This window comes from Echiichthys vipera, assembly GCF_963691815.1.
Source record: "Echiichthys vipera genome assembly, chromosome: 21".
Taxonomy (NCBI): Eukaryota; Metazoa; Chordata; class Actinopteri; order Perciformes; family Trachinidae; genus Echiichthys; species Echiichthys vipera.
Genome location: NC_139846.1, coordinates 1,913,097 through 1,934,550, shown reverse-complemented (window position 1 = coordinate 1,934,550; position 21,454 = coordinate 1,913,097). Strand labels below are relative to the sequence as shown.

Here is a 21,454-nt window from a genome sequence, read left to right as displayed (position 1 = left end):
GTTAAAGAGCCCATCAACTGTGTGTAAAGTTGCTTTGAAGCTTGATACGCTTGGTACGCTCTAATTTATATACACTAAGAAGTGAAGTGAGTAAGAAAGCCATTCTGAAGTCTTATTCTGGGTTAGTGAGATGTCAGGACGATAGAACAGGATTCACTGCAGCCTATTATTACAATATAAAGGGAGAGACGTTATCCGTGGCAGTTCACAAACAAATCTGGAGATTAGAGAAAGTGAGAGCTGCTAGACAGCAGGGGCGGAGCTAAAAGCCACAGACACTGAGACCAGGAAGTGCAGCAAGGCAAAGTAAGAGCTATATGTTAATAGCAGTAACGTGCGGTGAAATTTATAGCTGGTGAGGCACTGACGTTATCAGAATCAGATTTACAAATATATGCTCTCAGCACAGATTATTTGCCATTTTATTGGCAGCAGTTTACGGGGTATGTTTCATTTCTGCATTCTTTACACATACAAACTGTAGCCCACAAAATGCACATTTCATTAAAAACAAAAACAAAAAAAAGTTATCACTGTCTTACCTTTACTTATAAATGAAGTCCTCGCACCGGTCCTTCTGCATAAAAATATCCAGCACTTTCTGGTAAAAGTCATCAAAGTTATCTACCCTCAGTTTTAAAAGTCTGTCTGTCTCAATGGAGATCACTGCCAGTGAAGAGAGCCTTCCTTGATCAGTCCTGTTCCGGCTGTATGTTTTAAGTCTTTGCAGTGCCGAGAATGACCACTCCACTGACGCCTTAGTAGCTGGCACAGTGAGCACTAGCTGGAGCAACTTTGTAGCCTCAGAAACAGTTGAAATAAGATCCTTCTTGGCCAAAAAGTTGAGGAGCTGTCCAGGAGATTTACATTCATCCCTCACCGTTTTTGAGCTATACAGTCCAATGAGATCGGTCTTTAGTCTGACAGAGTCAAAGAACTTGGCATACTTTGACAGGCTCTGCAGTTTTGTTGACATTTCACTGAATTTTGCGCAATCCACCAAACCTAGGAAAGCAAGTTCATCGAAATGGTCAAACCTAGCCTTCATTTGATCACTGATGTCGTCAAGAATGTTACAGAACACGCGTCTCTGTTCCTCTCTAACCGACTGTCTGTCTTCACACTCTGTCAAACCAAGTGCGCCACATTTCTGCTCAAATCGGTCGTGGAAACAGTCAAACTCTAGTCTCATGCACTCGATAAGAGACAAGACAGTATTCAATGTCCATCACCTTGTTCTGCAGCACTCTGTAAAGTGTGTCAGTTTCGATAAAAATGCCCTCATACGCAGTTATTAGAAAGCATGTTGATGCTTTTGACAGCCACCGATTGTATCCTGCTGCCATCATTATCATATTATTATTGTGGTTATCCCAGCTATCCGGATTTTCCATAATGATATGAAACACGGCATGGAGATCAGTTTGGTGCATGCTTATTGTCTGCAGAAGCCTAGAATTAGAACTCCATCTTGGAGGCCCTGCTCTGGGTAAACGATGCTTGACAACACCATCCAACAAGTGAGTGCGCTTTGTGAACTTGCTGAAAAATGTCCCTAGTCCCTCAGCTGTTTTAAAAAATATGCGACACTTGGGCATGCACTTTGACAAGTGTAATAGCACTAGGTTCAGCTTGTGTGCGTAACAGTGGGTAAACATGGCCTCAGGCACCTTTTCTTTAATTTAAGCCTACACCCCATTAAGCTCTGATGCCATTACAGCTGCCCCATCGTATGTCTGAGCTACAAGCTTATCAACACAGCCATATTTCTCACTCCGAAGACATACTCAGCTATGGCAGGAGCGTGTCTATTCGCACTCACATCATCAAAGCCCAAAAACGCCTTGTTCACCTGACAGTTTTAGCCACATAGCACAATATAACAGAGATCTGAGCTTTGCTTGTGACATCTGTGACATCTCATCTACATCTACAGCAACAAATGGGGCTGCACTGATGTCCTTTTTAATATAATTTCTAATGATATCATTCTGTATTCTATTCGACAAGCCAGAAAATACAGTGGATGTCTTTCATCTTTCTCAGCTGACATGTAAGAGTTCAACATAGTTGCCGCGATTAGCAGAGCCCATACTCTCATCATTTTCACGAAATGCTAGATGCTGTTTGGCGAGGAAGCAGGTCGCAGTGATGAGATCTTTTAAAATCTCTCGGTTCTCTTTTACCTTAGCATTGTGGACACTGATGTTGAGTCGCCACTGTTCATCCAAAGCCAAGTCTATCCTCGTCATCGAAAACGTTTTTAGCGCAATCTGGCTTTGAATATGAGCGGCCGACCACTCATGTTTGGTGAGGCTTCTTTGCAATTTCTTTAGGTCACAAAATCGCATTTGAGGAAAGCAGAACATCCACAAAGCCGGCCTTTTCGCGTATACCACTCCGTTTGGAGACTTTCCGTCCTGTTGATTATAACAAACCATTCAGCTCCGGCATTGTTCTTCCTTTAGTAATTATTAGAAAACTGTGAAAATAGTCATCGATGTTGAAAGTCAGGGTGCATGCAACACTTGCACTTGACTCGCTTACGGCACCGTAAAGCCGAGTTTGTCGCTGTCACTTACTCTGAGGTCGTGGTGTAACATAAAACGAATGTCTGGGATCATGAGCGCCCCTATCATAAGGCAAAAGAACTGTTTGCCTCACCTCTGACTTTTTTCTCAGTTATTTTGATCGCTCAGCAGCACACAAAACATGTTACACACACACAGTTGGTGTCAAAAAACACTGTACATTATATACGTAAGCCAAATTATGGAAAATCAGTTCATATATTAAACGTGTTTGAACCAGACAGGAACGTGTTCTGACTGCACGGCAGACAGAGCAGTTAACGAGGGATTACGCAATCCAAGGGGAGGCACAGCCCTCTGCTGCCTCAACGGCTCACTTCCAAGCATTTGAACGGAAAATTGTGAAAATTTGGCGATTTTGAAGAAAAAATAATCAAAATTGGTGAATGTAAATTAAAAATTAAAACTTTAGCAATTAAAATTAATTTATCATTATATTTTTTCTTTCTTTGCATGATCGCAGGTGAGGCACTGCCTCCCCCTGACCGCACTTCACTGATTTAAACAATGAGCAAGCGCCAGTTGACACGTTCTTCCGACCATCAGCTGCAGCTTCTAGTGTGCCAGTGCCTGTATCTGATGATGTCTCGGAGTCAGAGGTTTGTGAGATGAAAAAATTCAGAACCCACAATTTTCGGGAAGAGTGGCTGCAAGAATTCAGCTGGTTGAGGTACTGTAAGGAGACGAACTCCATGAACTGCGAATGTTGCAGGAGCTACCCCAGAAATGCAGGGAACACAAAGTTTGCCGACAGTGCAGGCACCTCGCAGTTTAAACACAATACACTTACACAAAACACAATCTTAGCCTCAAGCATAAAGTATGCCAAGACATGTTAATATATATAAAAAGCAACGCTGCTGCCGGTTGCTTTTAGAAGACAAGAGGCTGCAAATCATAGCGCAGATGAGGCAGAAATGATGCACGGGCTACTTCGTTGCTAAGGAGGAATTACCCTTCACCAAATTTAAAAGCCAGCTCGACCTTCAAAGGAAGAATGCCATAAAACTCAATGAAACAACGATACAGCATGCACACAATTCGTTGGAGTTATTGCAGATACTCTGAAGGGGAAGACTACACAAAGATCAAAGATGCTCCGTATGTATCAATTATGATCGATGGGGACACAGACGTTTCGACAAAAGAATGTGAAATAGTATACGCAAGGATCCTAAACTGGACTATTTAGTTCTTAAAACTGATAAAGTAATCATTGTAGGAGATATTAATATTCATGTGGACGTTGTTAATAATATCCTTAGTATTGCGTTTATCTCTCTATTAGATTCGATTGGTTTTAGTCAGAGTGTACATAAACCTACTCACTTTTAATCACACCCTCGACCTTGTTTTGACTTATGGTGTGGAAATTAATGACTTAATAGTCTTTCCACGGAATCCTATTTTATCAGACCATTATTTAATAACTTTTGAATTCATATTACAGGACTACTCACCTCTGGGCAAAAGTTTCTATACTAGATGTTTATCTGATAGTGCTGTTACTAAATTTAAGGAAGCGATTCCATCTGCATTTACTTTAATGCCTTATCCTAATATTCAAGATTCCTGCACTAACGTTTTTCTCTCTGAAATTGATCATTTTGTTGACAGTGTTGCAGGCTCACTACGAACAAAACTCGACTCTGTTGCTCCTTTTAAAAAAGAAGATAATAAAACAGAGGAAGTTAGCTCCGTGGTATAACTCACAAACCTATGAACTAAAATAAATATCTCGAAAATTTGAAAGTAAATGGCGCTCTACTAAATTGGAGGAATCTGGCTTAGCTTGGCATGAAAGTCTAAAGACATATATGAAGGCCCTCCGTAATGCCAGAGCAGCATATTACTCATCTTTAATAGAGGAGAATAAGAACAATCTTAGATTTCTTTTAAGCACTGTAGCCAGGCTGACAGAGAGCCACAGCTCTATTGAGCCATGTATTCCTATAACCCTCAGTAGTAACGACTTCATGAAATTCTTTAATGACAAAATTATAACTATAAGAGACAAAATCAACTCGCTTGGCACAAATTTTTCTTCAAACCCAGAAACCTTAGAAACTGTACGACCTGATATATTCTTGGACTCCTTTTTACAGTCAACCTTAATAAATTAACCTCTACTATTTCACCATCAAAGCCTTCTACTTGTCTCCTAGACTCTATTCCAACTAGGTTACTTAAAGAAGTGTTACCTTTAGTTAACACTCCTGTATTAGATATGATTAACATGTCTTTATCAGCAGGTTATGTACCACAGTCTTTTAAAGTAGCTGTGATTAAACCTCTTCTTAAAAAGCCCAGTCTTAATCCTGAAGAACTAGCTAACTATAGACCTATATCTAACCTTCCTTTTCTCTCTAAGATCCTTGAGAAATTAGTCGCCAATCAGCTGTGCGACTTTTTACATAATAATGAGTTACTTGAGGACTTCCATCTCAGTTTGTACATGTTAACGACAAATCCTCCATGCACACTAAAGTCAGTCACGGAGTCCCACAGGGTTCTGTCCTTGGACCGATTCTATTATCCTTATATATGCTTCCCTTAGGAAATATTATAAGGAAGCACTCCATAAATTTTCATTGTTATGCTAATGATACACAATTATATTTATCGATCAAACCAGAAGACACTGATCAGTTAGATAAACTTCAAATGTGCATTAAGGAAATAAAAAGCTGGATGACCTGCAATTTTCTGATGTTAAACTCAGATAAAACTGAAGTCATCGTACTTGGCCCGAAGGCCTCCGAAACTCAATAACTAAAGATATTGTTATTCTGGATGATGTTGTGTTGTCCACCAGCACCACAGTAAGGAATTGGGGTGTTATTTTGGACCAGGATATATCCTTCGATTCTCACATAAAATTAACAACAAGGACTGCATATTTTCACCTGCGTAATATTGCGAAAATTAGGAACATTCTGTCTCAGAAAGATGCAGAAAAACTAGTCCATGCATTTGTTAATTCAAGGCTGGACTACTGCCACTCCTTATTATCAGGCTGCTCTAATAAGTCTGTTAAGAGTCTCCAGTTGGTCCAAAATGCTGCAGCTCGTGTACTAACAAAAACAAATCGAAGAGAACATATTTCTCCTGTATTAGCCTCTTTGCACTGGCTACCTGTAAAATCTAGAATAGAATTTAAAATCCTTCTCCTTACCTATAAAGCTCTTATTGGTCAGGCTCCGTCGTATCTTAAAGAGCTCATAGTACCGTATCACCCGACTAGATCGCTGCGCACTGAAATGCAGGGCTACTTGTCGTTCCTAGAGTCTCCAAAAATAGAAGGGGAGGCCGAGCCTTCAGCTTCCAGGCTTCTCTCTTGTGGAACCAACTCCCAAGTGTTATCGGGAGGCAGACACTGTCCCCATATTTAAGAGTAAACTTAAAACTTTCCTTTTTGATAAAGCTTACAGCTAGGGCTTATGAGCCCTCAGCTATGTTGTTGTTGTTATTCTTAAAGCTGCGTTTGTTCAGCTTAATGATGCTGCTATAAGCCTAGTCTGCCGGGGGATATTACTTTTGCTAATACTCTGAGCTTCTCTCCTCTCTGTCTATGTCATTCATGTCTCATCAATGCATGTTATTGATTCAACTTCTTCCCCAGAGTTGTTTGTCCTTTGTCATCTCGCAGTCTGCTGAACGTGGTGGTGCCTACTGCCGTGGTCCTGTGGATCTCTGCTGATGGTGGTGGTGCCTGCTGCCTTGGTCCTGTGTATCAGGTCCCTGCTGATGGTGGTGGTGCCTGCTGCCGTGGTCCTGTGTGCTGGTTTCTGCTGATGCTGGTGGTGCCTGCTGCCCTGGTCCTACGCACAGGTCTCGGCTGATGGTGGTGGTGCCTGTTGCCGTGGTCCTGTGTGCAGGTCTCTGCCGATGGTGTCGGTGCCTGCTGCCGTGGTCCTGTGTGTAGGTCTCTGCTGATCATGGTGGTGCCTGCTGCCGTGGTCCTGTGTGCTGGTCCCTGCTGATGTTGGTGGTGCCTGCTGCCCTGGTCCTGTGTGCAGGTCTCTGCTGATCGTGGTGGTGCCTGCTGCCATGGTCCTGCATGACGCTTCCTGCTACTTTAATAACAATTAGTCATTTACTCTGTCACTAGTCTTATGAATTATAAAATTTGTAGCCATAAAAACACCATCAGTGGTATGTCTTGCTGTATCGTAGCTGCTTTTGCCCCTACTCATCATTGATCATGTTTGTCATAATTATTATCATTTTCATGTTCTGTCACCCTGGATGTGTGTGTTCCTGCTGTTCTGCTGTGTAGACTGCCATAACATGTGGGTCATGTTCACATTACTATAGATATTGTTATAGTTACTGTTACTCGCTGGCTGCTTGCATCTCTGGAAGTGTGTCAGTCTCTCGGTCTTTTGTCTATCTTTGTGTTTCTCTCTTTCTCTCTCCTTTTCTTCCTCCCCAACCGGTCAAGACAGATGGCTGTCCTCCACAGAGCTGTGTCTGTCCGACGTTATAGGGAAGGTTTTCGTTGCAACCGTACTCTACGGGGAATTGTTGGGTCTATGCCTACTCTGTAAAGTGTCCTGAGATAACTTTTGTTATGATTTGGCACTATGAATAAAATTGAATTGAAATTGAATTGAATTAAACAAAGGGAAACCAAGGACTATTTTGATTGGCCACATCGAAGTGAAACATGCACATGCTCAAGGTATGTTTTAATTCAAATCATGTTCAGACCCATTACTAACTTATTTAGCAGTCTTTACTGTTAATATTCTTTGTAGTTTTAACAACTAACTTAACGTGCCATAAGGATTTAGGTGAGGTGTTAGGATGACAGGGGGGGAAATTGTTCAGGCAACTAGTGTTTTCGTCCAGTGAATATAAGACATAATTGTACACCATAGTCATAACATGTGCTTTCATTTTAAGGTGTATATTATGCCACTAAATAGGCCTTCCAGCATCTAGGGACAGAGACAGGGTGGTTAGAGAAGACAGTTGCCATGGGAGCTGATGGTGCAGCTGTCAATCTTGGGCATAAAGGAGGGGTAATAGCCCTCTTACAAGCTGAGGCAGGATTTTTATTGTCCCATTTCATTGCATGCCACATAGATAGGTTTAATGTGAACTTTCATAATAAAGACAGGGTAGTAGTCACAATGCATGTTTAAATTTAAGTTGTATTCATTTTAATTATAGACTGGAGCTGGCAATGCTATCTGTGCAAAGGAAAATTTCCATGGTGGATCATGTCTACAATCTCCTCAACATCGTTTGGAAGATATTACACTTCAGCTGCAAGTCTATGAGAGAAAGATGAGCACTTGGAGAGGAGTTGGGTGTGTGTGTCAATGTACCAGGTAGTGTCAGTGGGACACGCTGGCTTCCGCATGAGAACCAGGCCCTGCAAACCTTGCTGAAACCTGGAGGAAAGGATAAACCCTGGCCAGTACACAGCAGTTTACTACCACATTGATCATTTGACTGCATCATCCACTAATACTGATATTGCTGGAAGATCAAGGAAGGTTTGCGTTTAATTTTAAAATGATTTCATATTTGGGAGGCCTAGAAACAACTGGTATTGTTGATTAGTGGTTACTGATTGGTTATGTCTTGCAGGTCAAGACGATGATGGAAGATGGAAGCTTTGTGGGTTTCTGTCCCTCCTTGGCTGATTTGTTTGAGGCCATAAGCAAATACAGCCTTCTCCTACAAAGAAATGATGGTATGTTGCCTCAGGTAATGTTGACATGTTAATAGGAATATAATTGAACCTTATAAAAAACAGAGTAGGCCACAATTTTAACCAAAGCATATGTAGCTTTTCCCCTTCATGTCCATGTCCTTTCCTCCTTCATTCACAAGGAAAATGTTTTACAGGCTGTGAATGGGATTGGAAATCTCTTTGCGACTATTGTCAGTGAGATGTAAACCGGGTGGTAGGCTGGCAGATTGACTGGCAGACCTTCAAGCCCAGAGAAGACAACAAGAGGGTGCGGGTGAGGCTCACCTTTTGTACTAGTATCAGGTGAGCAGGTTTTATTTTTTTTAATGTAAATTTTAGCTCAGAGTCAAAAACGTTTATTAGTCTTGTCTAAATGTTGAATGTTGTGTGAACTCAGGGGATCAGCATCAAAGGTGAAGTTGCTGGGCTGGAAAAGGAAGGACTCTCTTTGGCAAGCACACCTAAGCTGCAACAAGCAGTGACAGCAACCATTGTGGAGCAAAGATTCAGCTTTCTGCTCCGTAAGTGAAACCACAGAATTATATATTTTTTTTAAATGGTGAGGATAACCTATAATTATGACACATTCATCTTTCTCTTTATCTCAACTGTGTCTGTCTATTCCTTGATAGATGAAGAGTCTACATCAGCATCAGCGAAGGCAGTGAAGTCATTCAGGATATTCAGTCGTGATTCCTGGCCAGAGCAGCGAGATCAGCTGACAGACTATGGTGCAGAGGAGCTGCACTTCCTGCTAGACCACTTGCCCTCTAGGTAAGTGACTCTTAAAATGATCACAAAGATATAAAAAGTATAACAGAGTAACATTTCAAAACATCTATGATCCTTAACATAGATTGGTCAGTTTTTCCTTTCACTCTTCAGAATTGGCTGTGATTCCATCTGGCTAGAAAGGAGTATCGATCCATGAAGACATTCATCCTCAGCAACTACGTGGACAAGTCCTACCATGCCTTATGGGAGATGATGGTAACAGAGTTGCCGTTATGCTCTGATTACAAGGTATCTTATTATAAGCGTATCCCATATAATTTAGTTAGCAATTATTCGTTTTTGATAATGATCAAAAATTATCGATTCTTTGTCGAACATCCTTCGTCTTGTGCACATTGTGCTGGCCCTCCCGGTCTCCTCTGTTGTATGTGAAAGGGGATTTTCGGCTCAGAAGAGGATTAAATCTGATGTTAGGGGGTTCCTACATGTAGACACTGTGGAAGACTTGATTCGAATCAGCATGGAGGGACCTAGGTTACAGGAGTTTGATGCCCAGGAAGCAGTAAAAACAGCAGGGGACAAAAAAATGCCTTCACTCTACATAAGTGAGGATTACCGTTGCTAAGTTCCAACATTTTTATTTTTTGTGTCAGGCACCAGAAGTCCCTGTTAAGGACAGGAGACAAGAAAATCCAAAACAAAACATGGCGCTTAGTTTAGGGCGCTGAAATAAGGATTAACCATGGAGGACAGTGGACTCAGAAAGAACCTGCAACGGCACCATCTTCACCCCAACAAGTGGATTATCCTCAAAAAGGGGAGTCTCACCAAGCCCCAACAGGAGACTCACAAACTTAACCCCCCCAGACTCCACCCAGTCCCCAACTCTCTCCATTTAGTCTTGACTCCCCATTTCTGGATTTCCCCGACAGGATGAAGAGCCTCGTCAATACTGGAATCCAACTAACACCATGCCAGGATTTCATATTTTCCCCCATTGACCTCCCACATCATCCAACCCCTCCCCCTCCACCACCTCGGAAACAATCCTCGACCAAAAGTCACCAAGCATCTCCTCTGAATCATTATATCATTGAGTCTAACTGATATGTGCCGGGTCCAGGCTGAAATACTGATATCAAGAATGTTCTTCCCCAGGAAAAGCCCTATGGAGTTCAGGCAGCCTTCTCAATCCCTGTGATGGTGACGGGTAACAGAAAGGTTTTTAAACTGGTGAGAAATAAAAAGAGTTAAATTAAATTTACCAATCTATTTAATATAGCTTGTCAACCTTGAAACTCACTAGTGTCTCCTGTTATCATTAGCCAACAGATCCTTGCTAGTAAATTACATCATTATTACCTATAATCTAGACTTTTAATTTCTTATTGAAACATGGCTGACTGAATGTAGCTGTGGTACCATTCTCAATAAGGCAGCACCAACAAATTTCAGTTTTATGAATAAGTGTCGAAGTGGTAAAAAAAGTGGGGGAGAAATCAGCATTTTAGTGCAAAGAAACCAAAATATTTGATTTTCACTCTTTTGAATATCTCAGTTTTTTACTAAAGAGGGAGACAAAAGTTCTAATTATTTATTTATTCACCAAGATACCCAGGAAAATTATTTGATGAGTTTGCTGAACTGCTGTCAGTTATCTGCACTGACTTAACTTTTGTTTTATCATAACAGGGGATTTTAGCATCCCACATAGACAATAACATGGACACAAATGCCAAAGACCTTGGTTCTCTTCTTGACACTTTTGGCCTCTTCCAACATGTGAAAGGGCCCACACACTCAAGGACACACTGTTAGGATCCAGGTTCTGTCGGTCTCGCCTCTCTTCCTTTTGTGTGAGTTTGCTCCCTCTGTCTGTTTTTCCCTGCATGTGTCTCCCCTGTGTGTTTTGTTGGTCCGGAGCAGATGCATCGAATTATGCTGATAACCTCCCTGGGTATAAGAAGCCAGTGGTGACACACATTCAGCGCCGTTGTTCTCATTTACGTGGTAACCTCTCGTCGGTTGGCTCCCGTATCTCGTTCGTTTGCATTCCCGCTCCTTGTAATTTGTTTGTTTATCATTGTTTCTTTGTTTCTCTCCGTAGTTCCCCGAGATCCCATTCCCCTGTCCAGATCCCCGAATGCCTGTCTATTACCCGTTCCTGTTACCCTCGACCGTCTCGTCCGTTTTGTACTTTTCTTCTATTATTGGTTCCTTTTTTGTCTTCGTAATGAAATATTTGTTTATTCCCTTATCCTGTGTCCTTGTCTGCATTTGGGTCCAGTTCCTTTGTGTTATTTCCCTGCACCGTTCATGACACACACTCTGGATCTGGTTATCTCTAGAGGTGTTGACATTACTTCTGTTAATACCAAGGACTTGGCATTTCTGTGTGTTCTTTGACTTACAGATAACTCCAATCTTTCAGTTAACCTCTGTGTCTGTTAAGAAAAGGTGCATGAATGAGAATACCAGTGTTAAGTTTAGGGAAGCTATAGCAATGTCACCAAGTGTTAGTGTAAAGACAGTTGAGGAACTCCTGGATAATTTTAACTGCAAAAAAAATGTAATTGATACCATTACACCGATTAAAACTAAGATGACCTTGACCAGACAGAGAACACCATGAAGTAACACTGTGATGGTAAAGGCTCTGAAAACAATGCAGGAAATCAGAGCATAAATGGAGAAAAACTTAACTTCAAATTCACCATGACCTCTACAAACAAAGTCTATGCTATGGTTGATAAGCTTACACCCCCCCCCCCCCCTCAACAAAAGAGATGGTTTCAGAACTCTCCTCCACAGAAAAATGCAATGAATTTGCTTGCTTTTTCGATGATGAAAAAAATCAGATCTATAAGGCTAAATATCCACACAAATCAGCAAAATAATACAATGATGCAATCCCCAACATCACCTAGGAATAAATCAACGGATATGTCAAAGCTGACCTTCAACAGCCATATCAAATCGGTCACCAGATCAGCCTTTTTCCACTTCAGAACATATCCAGAATTAAGGGTTTTATGTCCCAGGAGCTTTCATTTCCAATAGACTAAACTACTGTAACGGTCTTCTGACAGGACTCCCCTAAAAAAGCAGCTGCTTTCAGAACACTTCAGCTGGAGTTTGAACCAGAACAAAGAGATCAGATCACATCACCCCAGTTCTTAAGACCTTACATTGGCTCCCAGTCAGCTGTAGAAAAGATTTTAAAGTTCTGCTACTGGTTTACAAATCACTGAATGGTTCTGGTCCAGAATACATGAATGACATGTTAGTTGAGTATAAGCCCAGTAGAGCTCTGAGATTTACTGACTCAGGTCAGATAGTGGAGCACAGAGTGGAAACTAGACATGGTGAAGCAGCATTAGCTGTTATGCTGCACACAACTGGAACAAACTACCAGCAGATCCAAATCAGCCCCAACTGTGACCACTTTTAAATCCAGGTTAAACACATTTCTCTTTTTATGTGTTTATAGCTGAGCTCTTTTTAATAACTTTAAACATTATCTATTTTATTTTACTTTTTCTTTTTTATTCTTCTTTGCTCCTGCTTTTAAGTGTGTTTTTTGATTTTATGCTATTTAAAAAAAAAGTTTTGTCTTTATGTAAAGCACATTGAGTTGCCTTGGTATGAAATGCGCTATATATATATATAAAGATTCCTTGCCTTGCCTTGCCTACATATTGTCATGTTGTTGTATTATAAACAACATGAATATGAAATATCCTCACATGGGCATCAATTACCTCGGATGTCCAGCAGGACTTCTCTGGTAGAAGTTCATGATGGACATCTGTTTTACTGACAGAAAACAAAAAACAACAGCAGGTTATTCAAGTAGGAGCAGAGATTATATTAAATGTACTGGTAAAGGATTACCTTCTATCTCTGTCCTTGTCTTAATGCTGTCCTCTTTCCACTTGTCGTGTGTCCCCCTATTGATCTTCCTCTTATTTCTTGTTATGGCTCTCTCTCCCTGGAATATTATGTCCATGTCTTTCTCTCCTTTGTTCCTTTCTTTCTTATCTATTTTGTCCTTGTATTCACCCTGCTCTTCTTTATCATTGTTTATTCATCTTCTTCTTAGTTCCTGTTTTCTCTTTCCCTGGAATGTCTTTCTTTTTTATATTTGATTTGCCTTTTCTTTCTCTTCCTTTATCAATGCTGCGTTAGTCTTCCTGTTGTAACACAGTGAGATCTCTTGTCATACCAAAGTCTAAAGCTGCGATCACACCTCAGGCGTTAGATGCGATGAAATCACAGGAAACGCAAGCAACGCGCTGGTTGATCATATCTGGATCATATTTGGAGCATCGCGCCAATCGTGCCTTTAGAGCATCGAGGCAGTTCAGTAGCAGCTGGTGGCTAGCTACCTGCAGCTATACTCTGGTGTGCTAAATGGGAAGTGATGCTAGTGCTAACAAGGGATCTGGATGCTTAAAAGAACAGAAATTAGCTCTCAGATGAAGTGTGTGGCTCTTTAAAAAGCCGTTGTGTTGCAGTGAGATCAGGTCGTCAGTGATTGAACCTCCATAGCTGTAGAGATTTCTGACCTGCCTCCACGGCTCTCCTGTAGATCAGACCAGGATACCCTCATGGGATGCACTTCACTCTGCACTGACGGCTTTCTTCTTCTTCTTCTGGATTTCCAGCAGACTTGATGCCTAAAGGTAAGTTGCTGCCATCCACAGGTCAGAGTCTTATCCATTATATTATATCCATAGGAACACTCCGGTTTCCTTGATGCAGTCAAGTACTGCAACAATGGCAGCTGTGGTGAGCCCCTGGGGATCCCCTGGATGTTAAGACGCTTACCGCTGATTTGTTGACACGCCATAGAGTCATGCTACTCAGCTGAAAAGTTCAATATTTTCAACTTGCATGTTGGAGGCATATATCGGTCAATTTTCACGTCTATCGTGTTGTGGGTAACGCGAGTAAAGCGAGGGACACGCCACCCATTGTCAAATCGCATCTGTAGATTGACTTTGTATGTAATCGCGCTGCTTCTATCGCGTCATTCGCGGGCGGTGTGATCACAGCATAACCCTGCGAGCTTTGGCCTTAGCGAACCTTCCTCTCACTATTTCCATATCCAGTGTTCCCCTCACTTGATGTTCAACAACGATGGTAGCAATGGCCGACAGCCTGTCCTGGGACATTGTTGATCTCAAATATGTTTTTAGCCTCTTCAGTGCCGAGAAGATTTCCCTGAAACTACACTCACAGGGAGCCTCCCTCTCCCTTAAGTCTGAGCGCTATGCTCAAATTGAGGATTAAGTCCGCCTCTGCATTGAAAATGTATTTGGGACAATTTAACAGGGGTCTGTTCAGACCTCCCAAAGCTCCCAGGAAGTGCACAGGGCTTTAAAGCCAGTTTTCGTAACGGCCAAACAGTGGAATTACAACTTCCAGGTCTGTCAAGCGGGATGCCATTGGGCCCCAACAATACTTTTTCCCCAAGACTTACATGGTGAAAGAGATGCCTGTGATAAATTGTGTTGAAATGACTTGTTTCTCTATTAGAATTTGAAAAGTCCCTTGTGCACTGTGCCCCGCAATGAAAAAGCAGTGCTTCATGCATTACTAAGCAACAATAGGGTTGAATAGGCCTACTTCTCCAATGCAGGTGGTTTGAAAATTGTATCTGGAAATACAAACAAGATGAATTACAGGTACATTTTCAACACTGTAAGTCATGTTTACAATTTCATTGTCCTGTGTTTATATATATATATATATGTGTGTGTGTGTGTTATGTTTTCAGGCAATTTAAGAAGATGAACACAATATCTATGTCTGACGGCTCACTACACTACCTGTGTTATTGTCCATGTCCTATGTCCATGCGTGATGCAGTCCAAACTTTGGTACTGGTACTGTAGATATCATGTTAATCTTGCCTGGAGTAATGCACACCGAATGCTTATATATAAAAGAAGCATACAGTTCACTGATAACACATCATGTCCGCGCTACACACACAAAGCAAAAAAAAAACATTGGTTGTATGCGTCTTTGAGATATCTTCTCAGTTAAATAGTTTACCTCTCCGAGGTAGGGGTGGGTGATAAGGCAAAAATATATCACAATTTCTTTTAACAGTAAAATCAGGAACACAATTTCATCACGGTTTTGACATTGATTTTTTAACTAATTTGCAAGTTACTGAACAGTGCAACCAAAGTATCTCCCAATGTAAAAACATAGCCCCAAAATAAATAAATAAATAACAGAGCATTAAGGCCAAATAACCTTTCTGAACACATCTGAATCAGTTAACAAGTTCTAATCCTTCACAATCTGATATCACCTCATCGCCCACTCCTACTCCAAAATATGTTAGAATAATTTCATTGTGTCAGTCATCACATGCAGAACAGTCCATCTAATAGCTAAAATCTGCCGAGCCAACGTTTCATAAATTGCATTGCTATGGAGTGGCTGTAAAGTAAAAATAACTGTACTATTTATTATACTACTGTACTACTATACTATATAGTGGGTCTATGTTTTGTTTCCACTGTACGTGTGTTTTTGGTTTGACTGGGATTTTTTCAATTGCGAAAAAATGTCATTCAGTACTGGAGCCACTTTTTCCGAACTCTGCATACATTATCATGCATTTTGGCCTAACACTCAATCTCACATTATCATAGGCAAAACTCAGTGTAGAAGCCAGGTATCACAGCAGCAGTTTCAGCAAGGCAGCTGCCTCTGTTCATTCATCTAGTCTGGCCTGTGCAGCAGTGGAAGCAAACCGTGATGAACTCCTGCCATAAAAATGGAGATGGAAAAAGAGTGATGGGGGGGTTTCAGCCCTTGTCCCTGTTCCAACTGACTTAACACCAGCTCTACATGAACTCCTACGAGTCATCAGATGCACCTCCAAGACGGACTCTACAGTAAGATAACTTCAAAGTTACGGGACTCCACTGAAAGTTCAACAACAGACCTCTCAAAAAAACTTTGTAATATGAGAAAATGATCAATGTGTTACATGCCTTTAAAGGTACTTCAAATGTGTGATCATGATCATAGTCAGGAACATTTAGAACAGAAATCCAGTGCGCTTCTCAGAAAATCTATTATTGAAAAGATTTGATTATATTAGGACTGCAACTGATAAAACCTGGTCTCACCACAAAGTCAGTAACATTTTCAATAACCAAACACTAACAAGCTAACGGGAATGTGAAAAAACACATACACATACTCACTTGGCTCCACATCCATGAATTTTCACATCAAATGAGCAACTATACTGTTGTCCCCTCAAAGTCAGCCATCCTTGAAAAAGCCCCGGACTGTTTTGGCTCGTTACTTGAGTGACCAAATTCTCCTCTGGCGTCACATTTCATTTTTACATCACATAACATTAATTTATTAATTAATTAATTTGACACTTTTATCCAAAGACTTACAGTAAGTGCATTCAGCCATGGAAAATACTACCCAAAAAGTGCAAGAATCACCCCCTAAGTGTGCACAAAGTTAACTCCCATTGTTAAGTACAATTTACTTTCTTAGGTCAGGTTGAATCACATTAGTTAACATTATGTTGTGTTGTGGTTTAGATTTACATATAAAATAACTGGACAAAATGACATAAAGCAAAAAATAAAACATTAAAGTGTAATTTAACATTAAATTGATAAAGTGTAAATCATCCCATGGTCTTTTTCGGCACTTACTTAGATCAAATAGCCATTTAAGACCAATTTTTTTCGTGAATAAACTATTAACAGAGAAATCCAGTAGAGACGCTAAAGGTTGGACGTAGCTAACACTGATTAGCTTGGGGCAGTACGGTGAAGGCATTAAAATGTCTTTTTTAACCACTAATACTGCTCAAAATAACATCGAACTTCTGCAGCAGCATGAGAAGAGTCCCTACACCGAAAACAAAGCACCAACAACGTAGTTAGTGAACCCAGAGCTTATTAAAACAGTGTTTTAAAGACTTATCTACTGGCCCCTGTACCAGCTCCTCTCATAGTAAAGTCCATTCTAGGCGATTACCAAAGTCAATCCAAAAGGAAGGAGCCCATTGGTGCTTTGTTTGGTTTGGTGTTATTTGGAGCAGTATTAGTGGTTAAAAAAGACGTTTTAATGCCTTCACCTTTAGTGTTAGCCACGTCCAGCTTTCAGCGACTCCACCGGTTTTCTCCGTCTCGATGGCTTATTTGATGTATGTAAGAGCCGAAAAAGACCATGGGATGATTTTGCACCGGAATTACACTTTTAATCAAATGTGACATTCTTTATTTGTATTTATTTTTAGCAAGTATTAGTAGTATTAATGATCGATTCTGTTGAAATATACTGTACAATCAAGGTAATATTTAGAGGGCCAAAATAATCTATTTTCTCACGGAAGAACAATTTTCGCTCAGCTGGTAGAAAAAGTCAATGCAAGTCAGATCAGATTATATTCAGCTGAAATTACACCACTGCAAGGGAATTTAGTGGCTACATCACAAAAACCTTTTTCTGTAGTGATATCAGAAATAATAAACCCAACTTTGCCTCGTAACCGGCTGACTCAGAAGTGCAATCCATTACTCACGCCTCAGGCTGCTGCAGGAGGCTCTTCATGGCTTTGATCTGCTGGAAGTGGCAGGACATGTCTGTGGCCAACACCATCTCCACGACTAGGGTCCGCAGCTCTCTGAAAGAGTGAGTGAGAGTGAAACATCTCAACAGCTACTAGATGAATTGCCATCCATTCATGTTCCTTTAAGAAGGAATCAAAATAAGCTTAGCAAAGTTCAATCATTGAGACCAGGGGTCCGTTTCACAAAGCAGGTTTAGTGAAAACTCTGAGTCTGTTAACCCTGAAATGAGGGAAACTCTGAGTTTTCCGTTTCACAAAGGGAGGTAACTCAAACCAGAGAAAGAGGGGTAACTCTAGCCTGTTTCACAGAGAGAGGTAACTTAAACTCTCGGTCAGTTACCATGGTAACATGCTCTCTGAACCTAACCTGGTCGGGACCAGGTTTTTCTCAGCAAACCTCAAGTTTCTCTCTGTCTCCGCCCTCTTTCAGCCACACACGGTATTTGATTTCCTCATTCATTCAGTTAGCGGGCGAGTTTTGGCGTAGTATAGTTCTGTCGTCTGTTTTTTCAGAAAATCCTTGCAAAAATCCGTCATTAAAAGTTATATTAGGTGGCGACTATTTCCACTACCATGGCATGTCCTTTTGATAATGATCCCGTGGATGAAGGTGCAGCATTACTGCGCAGAGGATTAAATATTCGTCGGGAGATGATTATCAGACCGCGCATAGATGTTCTTGCATTTCCAGACATTTATCTTTTTGAGCATCCATCATTTACATACACAACCTAATCCGTCCTTACATTTCCAACATTACCAACTGAAGTCATGCTCTCACATCCCAGCAGATATTATGTGTTGCGCTGCATTTTTTGCAAATGGGAGTTTTTTTATACAACGAATAAAACAGCCACTTACGGTAATATTTACTTTACAATGTAAAACATGCTCAAAATGAGCACCATGAGATTGTGCCGAGGTCTTACCTTTTTGAACAATGTTTTTATGTTTCATCTTAAGCTGCTGCCAAGTGCGCTTCTCCCCCGTGGGAATGCACCTAAATTAAATAAATTACTAGGATACCACTCAAGCAGTTTCCCCTGTGATATTATTGTGATTGCAAAGGACTACATTTAGACGTACGCATTGACCCGTCTCCCTGTCTTTTGCTGCTGCAGCGGTGTTACACTTTCATCTAAAAACATGCTCATACTCACCGTATGAGCGCATTAATATTTCCAATTCCAGTGGTAGCGTAGCCCTCCTCTTTCCTGTTGCCATGGTGACTCGTCAAATCAGGGCTCCATTGATGCTGTCTTTTTTTACTTGTGGTGCAAGCGCTTAACTCAAGGTGAAACTACTCCGAGTTGATCAAACTAACTCAAATCAGCTGTTCTGGAACCGAAAACTCAGAGTTTCCTATCTCAGAGTAGATCAACTCAGAGTTCAGGGTTAGACTCAGAGTTTGTTGAACCTGCTTTGTGAAACGGACCCCTGCTCTCTTTCAGACCACTGTCAGCCAATTATCTTGTTGCTGGCAAATTTTAAACCTGTTTCATTCTCTGCAGCTGCCTGCTGTCATTTTCAGTGTCAAATCAGGCTGTATTGTACCAAGTGCTACCAAATTGTCTTATGCTAATTGTTTTTATGCAGAATTCTTTTTTTTTCTACAAGAAACCCCCTGGGGATCCACGCACTTACAACAAAACCCCTTTTGAAGTCACACATTAATAAATTGAGAACACAAATATGAAAAAATGAAAATAATGACATATCAACAGCAGCTGTCTCCTCTCACCTCCAGTCATCTTTGGAAAGATTAGAAAGGATGTTCATGTCATCATCATTCTGTAGAAGGCGATAAGCAGCACTGACATGGTAGTTTTCCAGGACAGCACGGTCATTGTACAGCATGGCTGTGTCAGACCTGTATGCGTATGTATGAAAAATGACTTATAAGAGAATTATCATCTTCACTTTCTGTTTATGGGACCCTATTCTGAACAGATGGTATTTACAAGGTACAGGGAAGAAGAGGGTTATGACAAACACTAGGGTTCTCACATTTTGCCATACTTTGTCATTTACTTATATTTACACAAGCTTGTTATTTTGTTGTTTGTTGGTTATTGTTTGTTTTTGGTGAGCGTATTAAAAAACAAAAACAAAAAAAACTCCTTTTCAAACATACAAAGGGTTTTAATGACTAGTGCTTCAAGTGTAATATATTTTTCACATGTTTGAAATAAGGCATTCATTCATTAATTCATTCGTACATTCGTACATTCTAAGCTGTCCTCCATGTCATCATCAACTGCAGTGATTCAAATCAGTCGTTTTCATATGGGGATATGCGTACCCCTATGGGTATTTTGGGTCACAATATCAGTCAGAATTATAGGGTAAAAAGAGCAAAACAACAGGTAAATGTAAATAAATAAACCACATTTTTTATTAAGTATTTCTATTTTCAATACAATCATTAACTGCTGTAAACTGTCAACTGTCACATTGACAATTACATTTGTTCACTGTCACTTCTGATATTGAATGGCAGCCGGAAATCAAGAAAATGTATTTGTGGTTGATAACACTAACCACTAACTTCAATGATACAAATGATGCTGGGTGGAAATTACCTGGTCTGAATATGGAAGTTATTGGTGGTCCCTGTATGTTCATAGTCATGGATGGCAGCTGCAAATATGATGGCAAAGATCTCCAACTCAGTTAGCCAATGCTGAGAGAGAGAGAGAGAGAGAGAGAGAGAGAGAGAGAGAGAGAGAAAGAGAGAGACAGGCAGACAGGCAGACAGACACACAGACTGGAAACTGAAACTGGACTCTGTGCTGAAATCTCATTTAGGTTTTATACAACCCCAAGACAACAGAAGTTGAGACGCAAATCCTTACACTACAAAGACAATATATTAAATGTTCAAACTGAGGAACTTTATTGTTTTTTTTGCAAAAATTCACTTATTTTGAATTTGATGCCTGAACACGTTCCAAAAAAGCTGGGACAGTTTACCACCTTGTTACTAGGGCTGTAGGATTTTATCGATTCTGCGATATAAATCAATATTTTGTTTCCACAGAAAGTATCGATTTTTGGCCGCATGTATCGATACATTAAGTCCCATCCAAATCCCCCTGGGCACTCTGCTCGATGCCCATTTCCTCCCCTTTCGCTTTGCAGGGGGCGCTATTAGGTCGGCCAGCCACTAGTGTCACTGTGGAGCATTTCTAGCTGTCTGTCCAGCAGAGATGGGGACTCCACATTTGAGACTCATGCACAATCTTTATCTATTCCTATTCCTATCTATTACTTTTTGGAGCATAAACATCAGGAGCAGAAAGTCAATGTCTCCCACAGAGATGTTTGAGCGGCCACACTCCACAGATGACACGGAGAGCATGTCACCTGCTGCTGCTGCTGCAGGCTTTAATAACTTCAGGCACAGCCGAAACAAAAGAATCACAGAATGCAACGTCTGTGTTAAGCTCAACTGCATAAACAACGTTAGCTTGCTACAAATGCTAGCTTTGTGAGATGTTAACTTTTAGTTTGGTGTTCATTAAATTACATATATTTGAAAAGTGTTTTCTTGCTGGTGCTGCCTCCATCTGCTGGCTAACGCAGCCGGGAGATATACTCGTTAATTATTAATGTCAGCTAAAGGCAAGTTTACATTACAGGTTTATTGTTGACCACATAACATTAATGTTAGTGTAACTGTGATATTAGCTATTAGAATGTTCCAAACAGGTGTTTTTGAGCATTCCTCAACTTTCCCAGTCTTTTGTTGCCCCTGTCACAGCTTTTTCAGCTGGCCTTAGTTTTTTA

General features: G+C 40.7%; 1 protein-coding gene across 1 annotated transcript in view; it reads right to left on the bottom strand.

Annotated features, from left to right (window-relative positions):
* LOC310963283 (dual specificity calcium/calmodulin-dependent 3',5'-cyclic nucleotide phosphodiesterase 1A-like) overlaps nt 1-21,454 on the bottom strand; it is a gene marked incomplete at both ends in the record, with an annotated part of 104,860 nt that overhangs the window by 44,363 nt on the left and 39,043 nt on the right. The window contains 3 exons of the mRNA XM_083936025.1: nt 17,618-17,719; nt 19,407-19,535; nt 20,248-20,348. Coding sequence (XP_083792151.1) covers nt 17,618-17,719; nt 19,407-19,535; nt 20,248-20,348 — 332 coding nt within the window. The remainder of the gene's footprint in view (nt 1-17,617; nt 17,720-19,406; nt 19,536-20,247; nt 20,349-21,454) is intronic.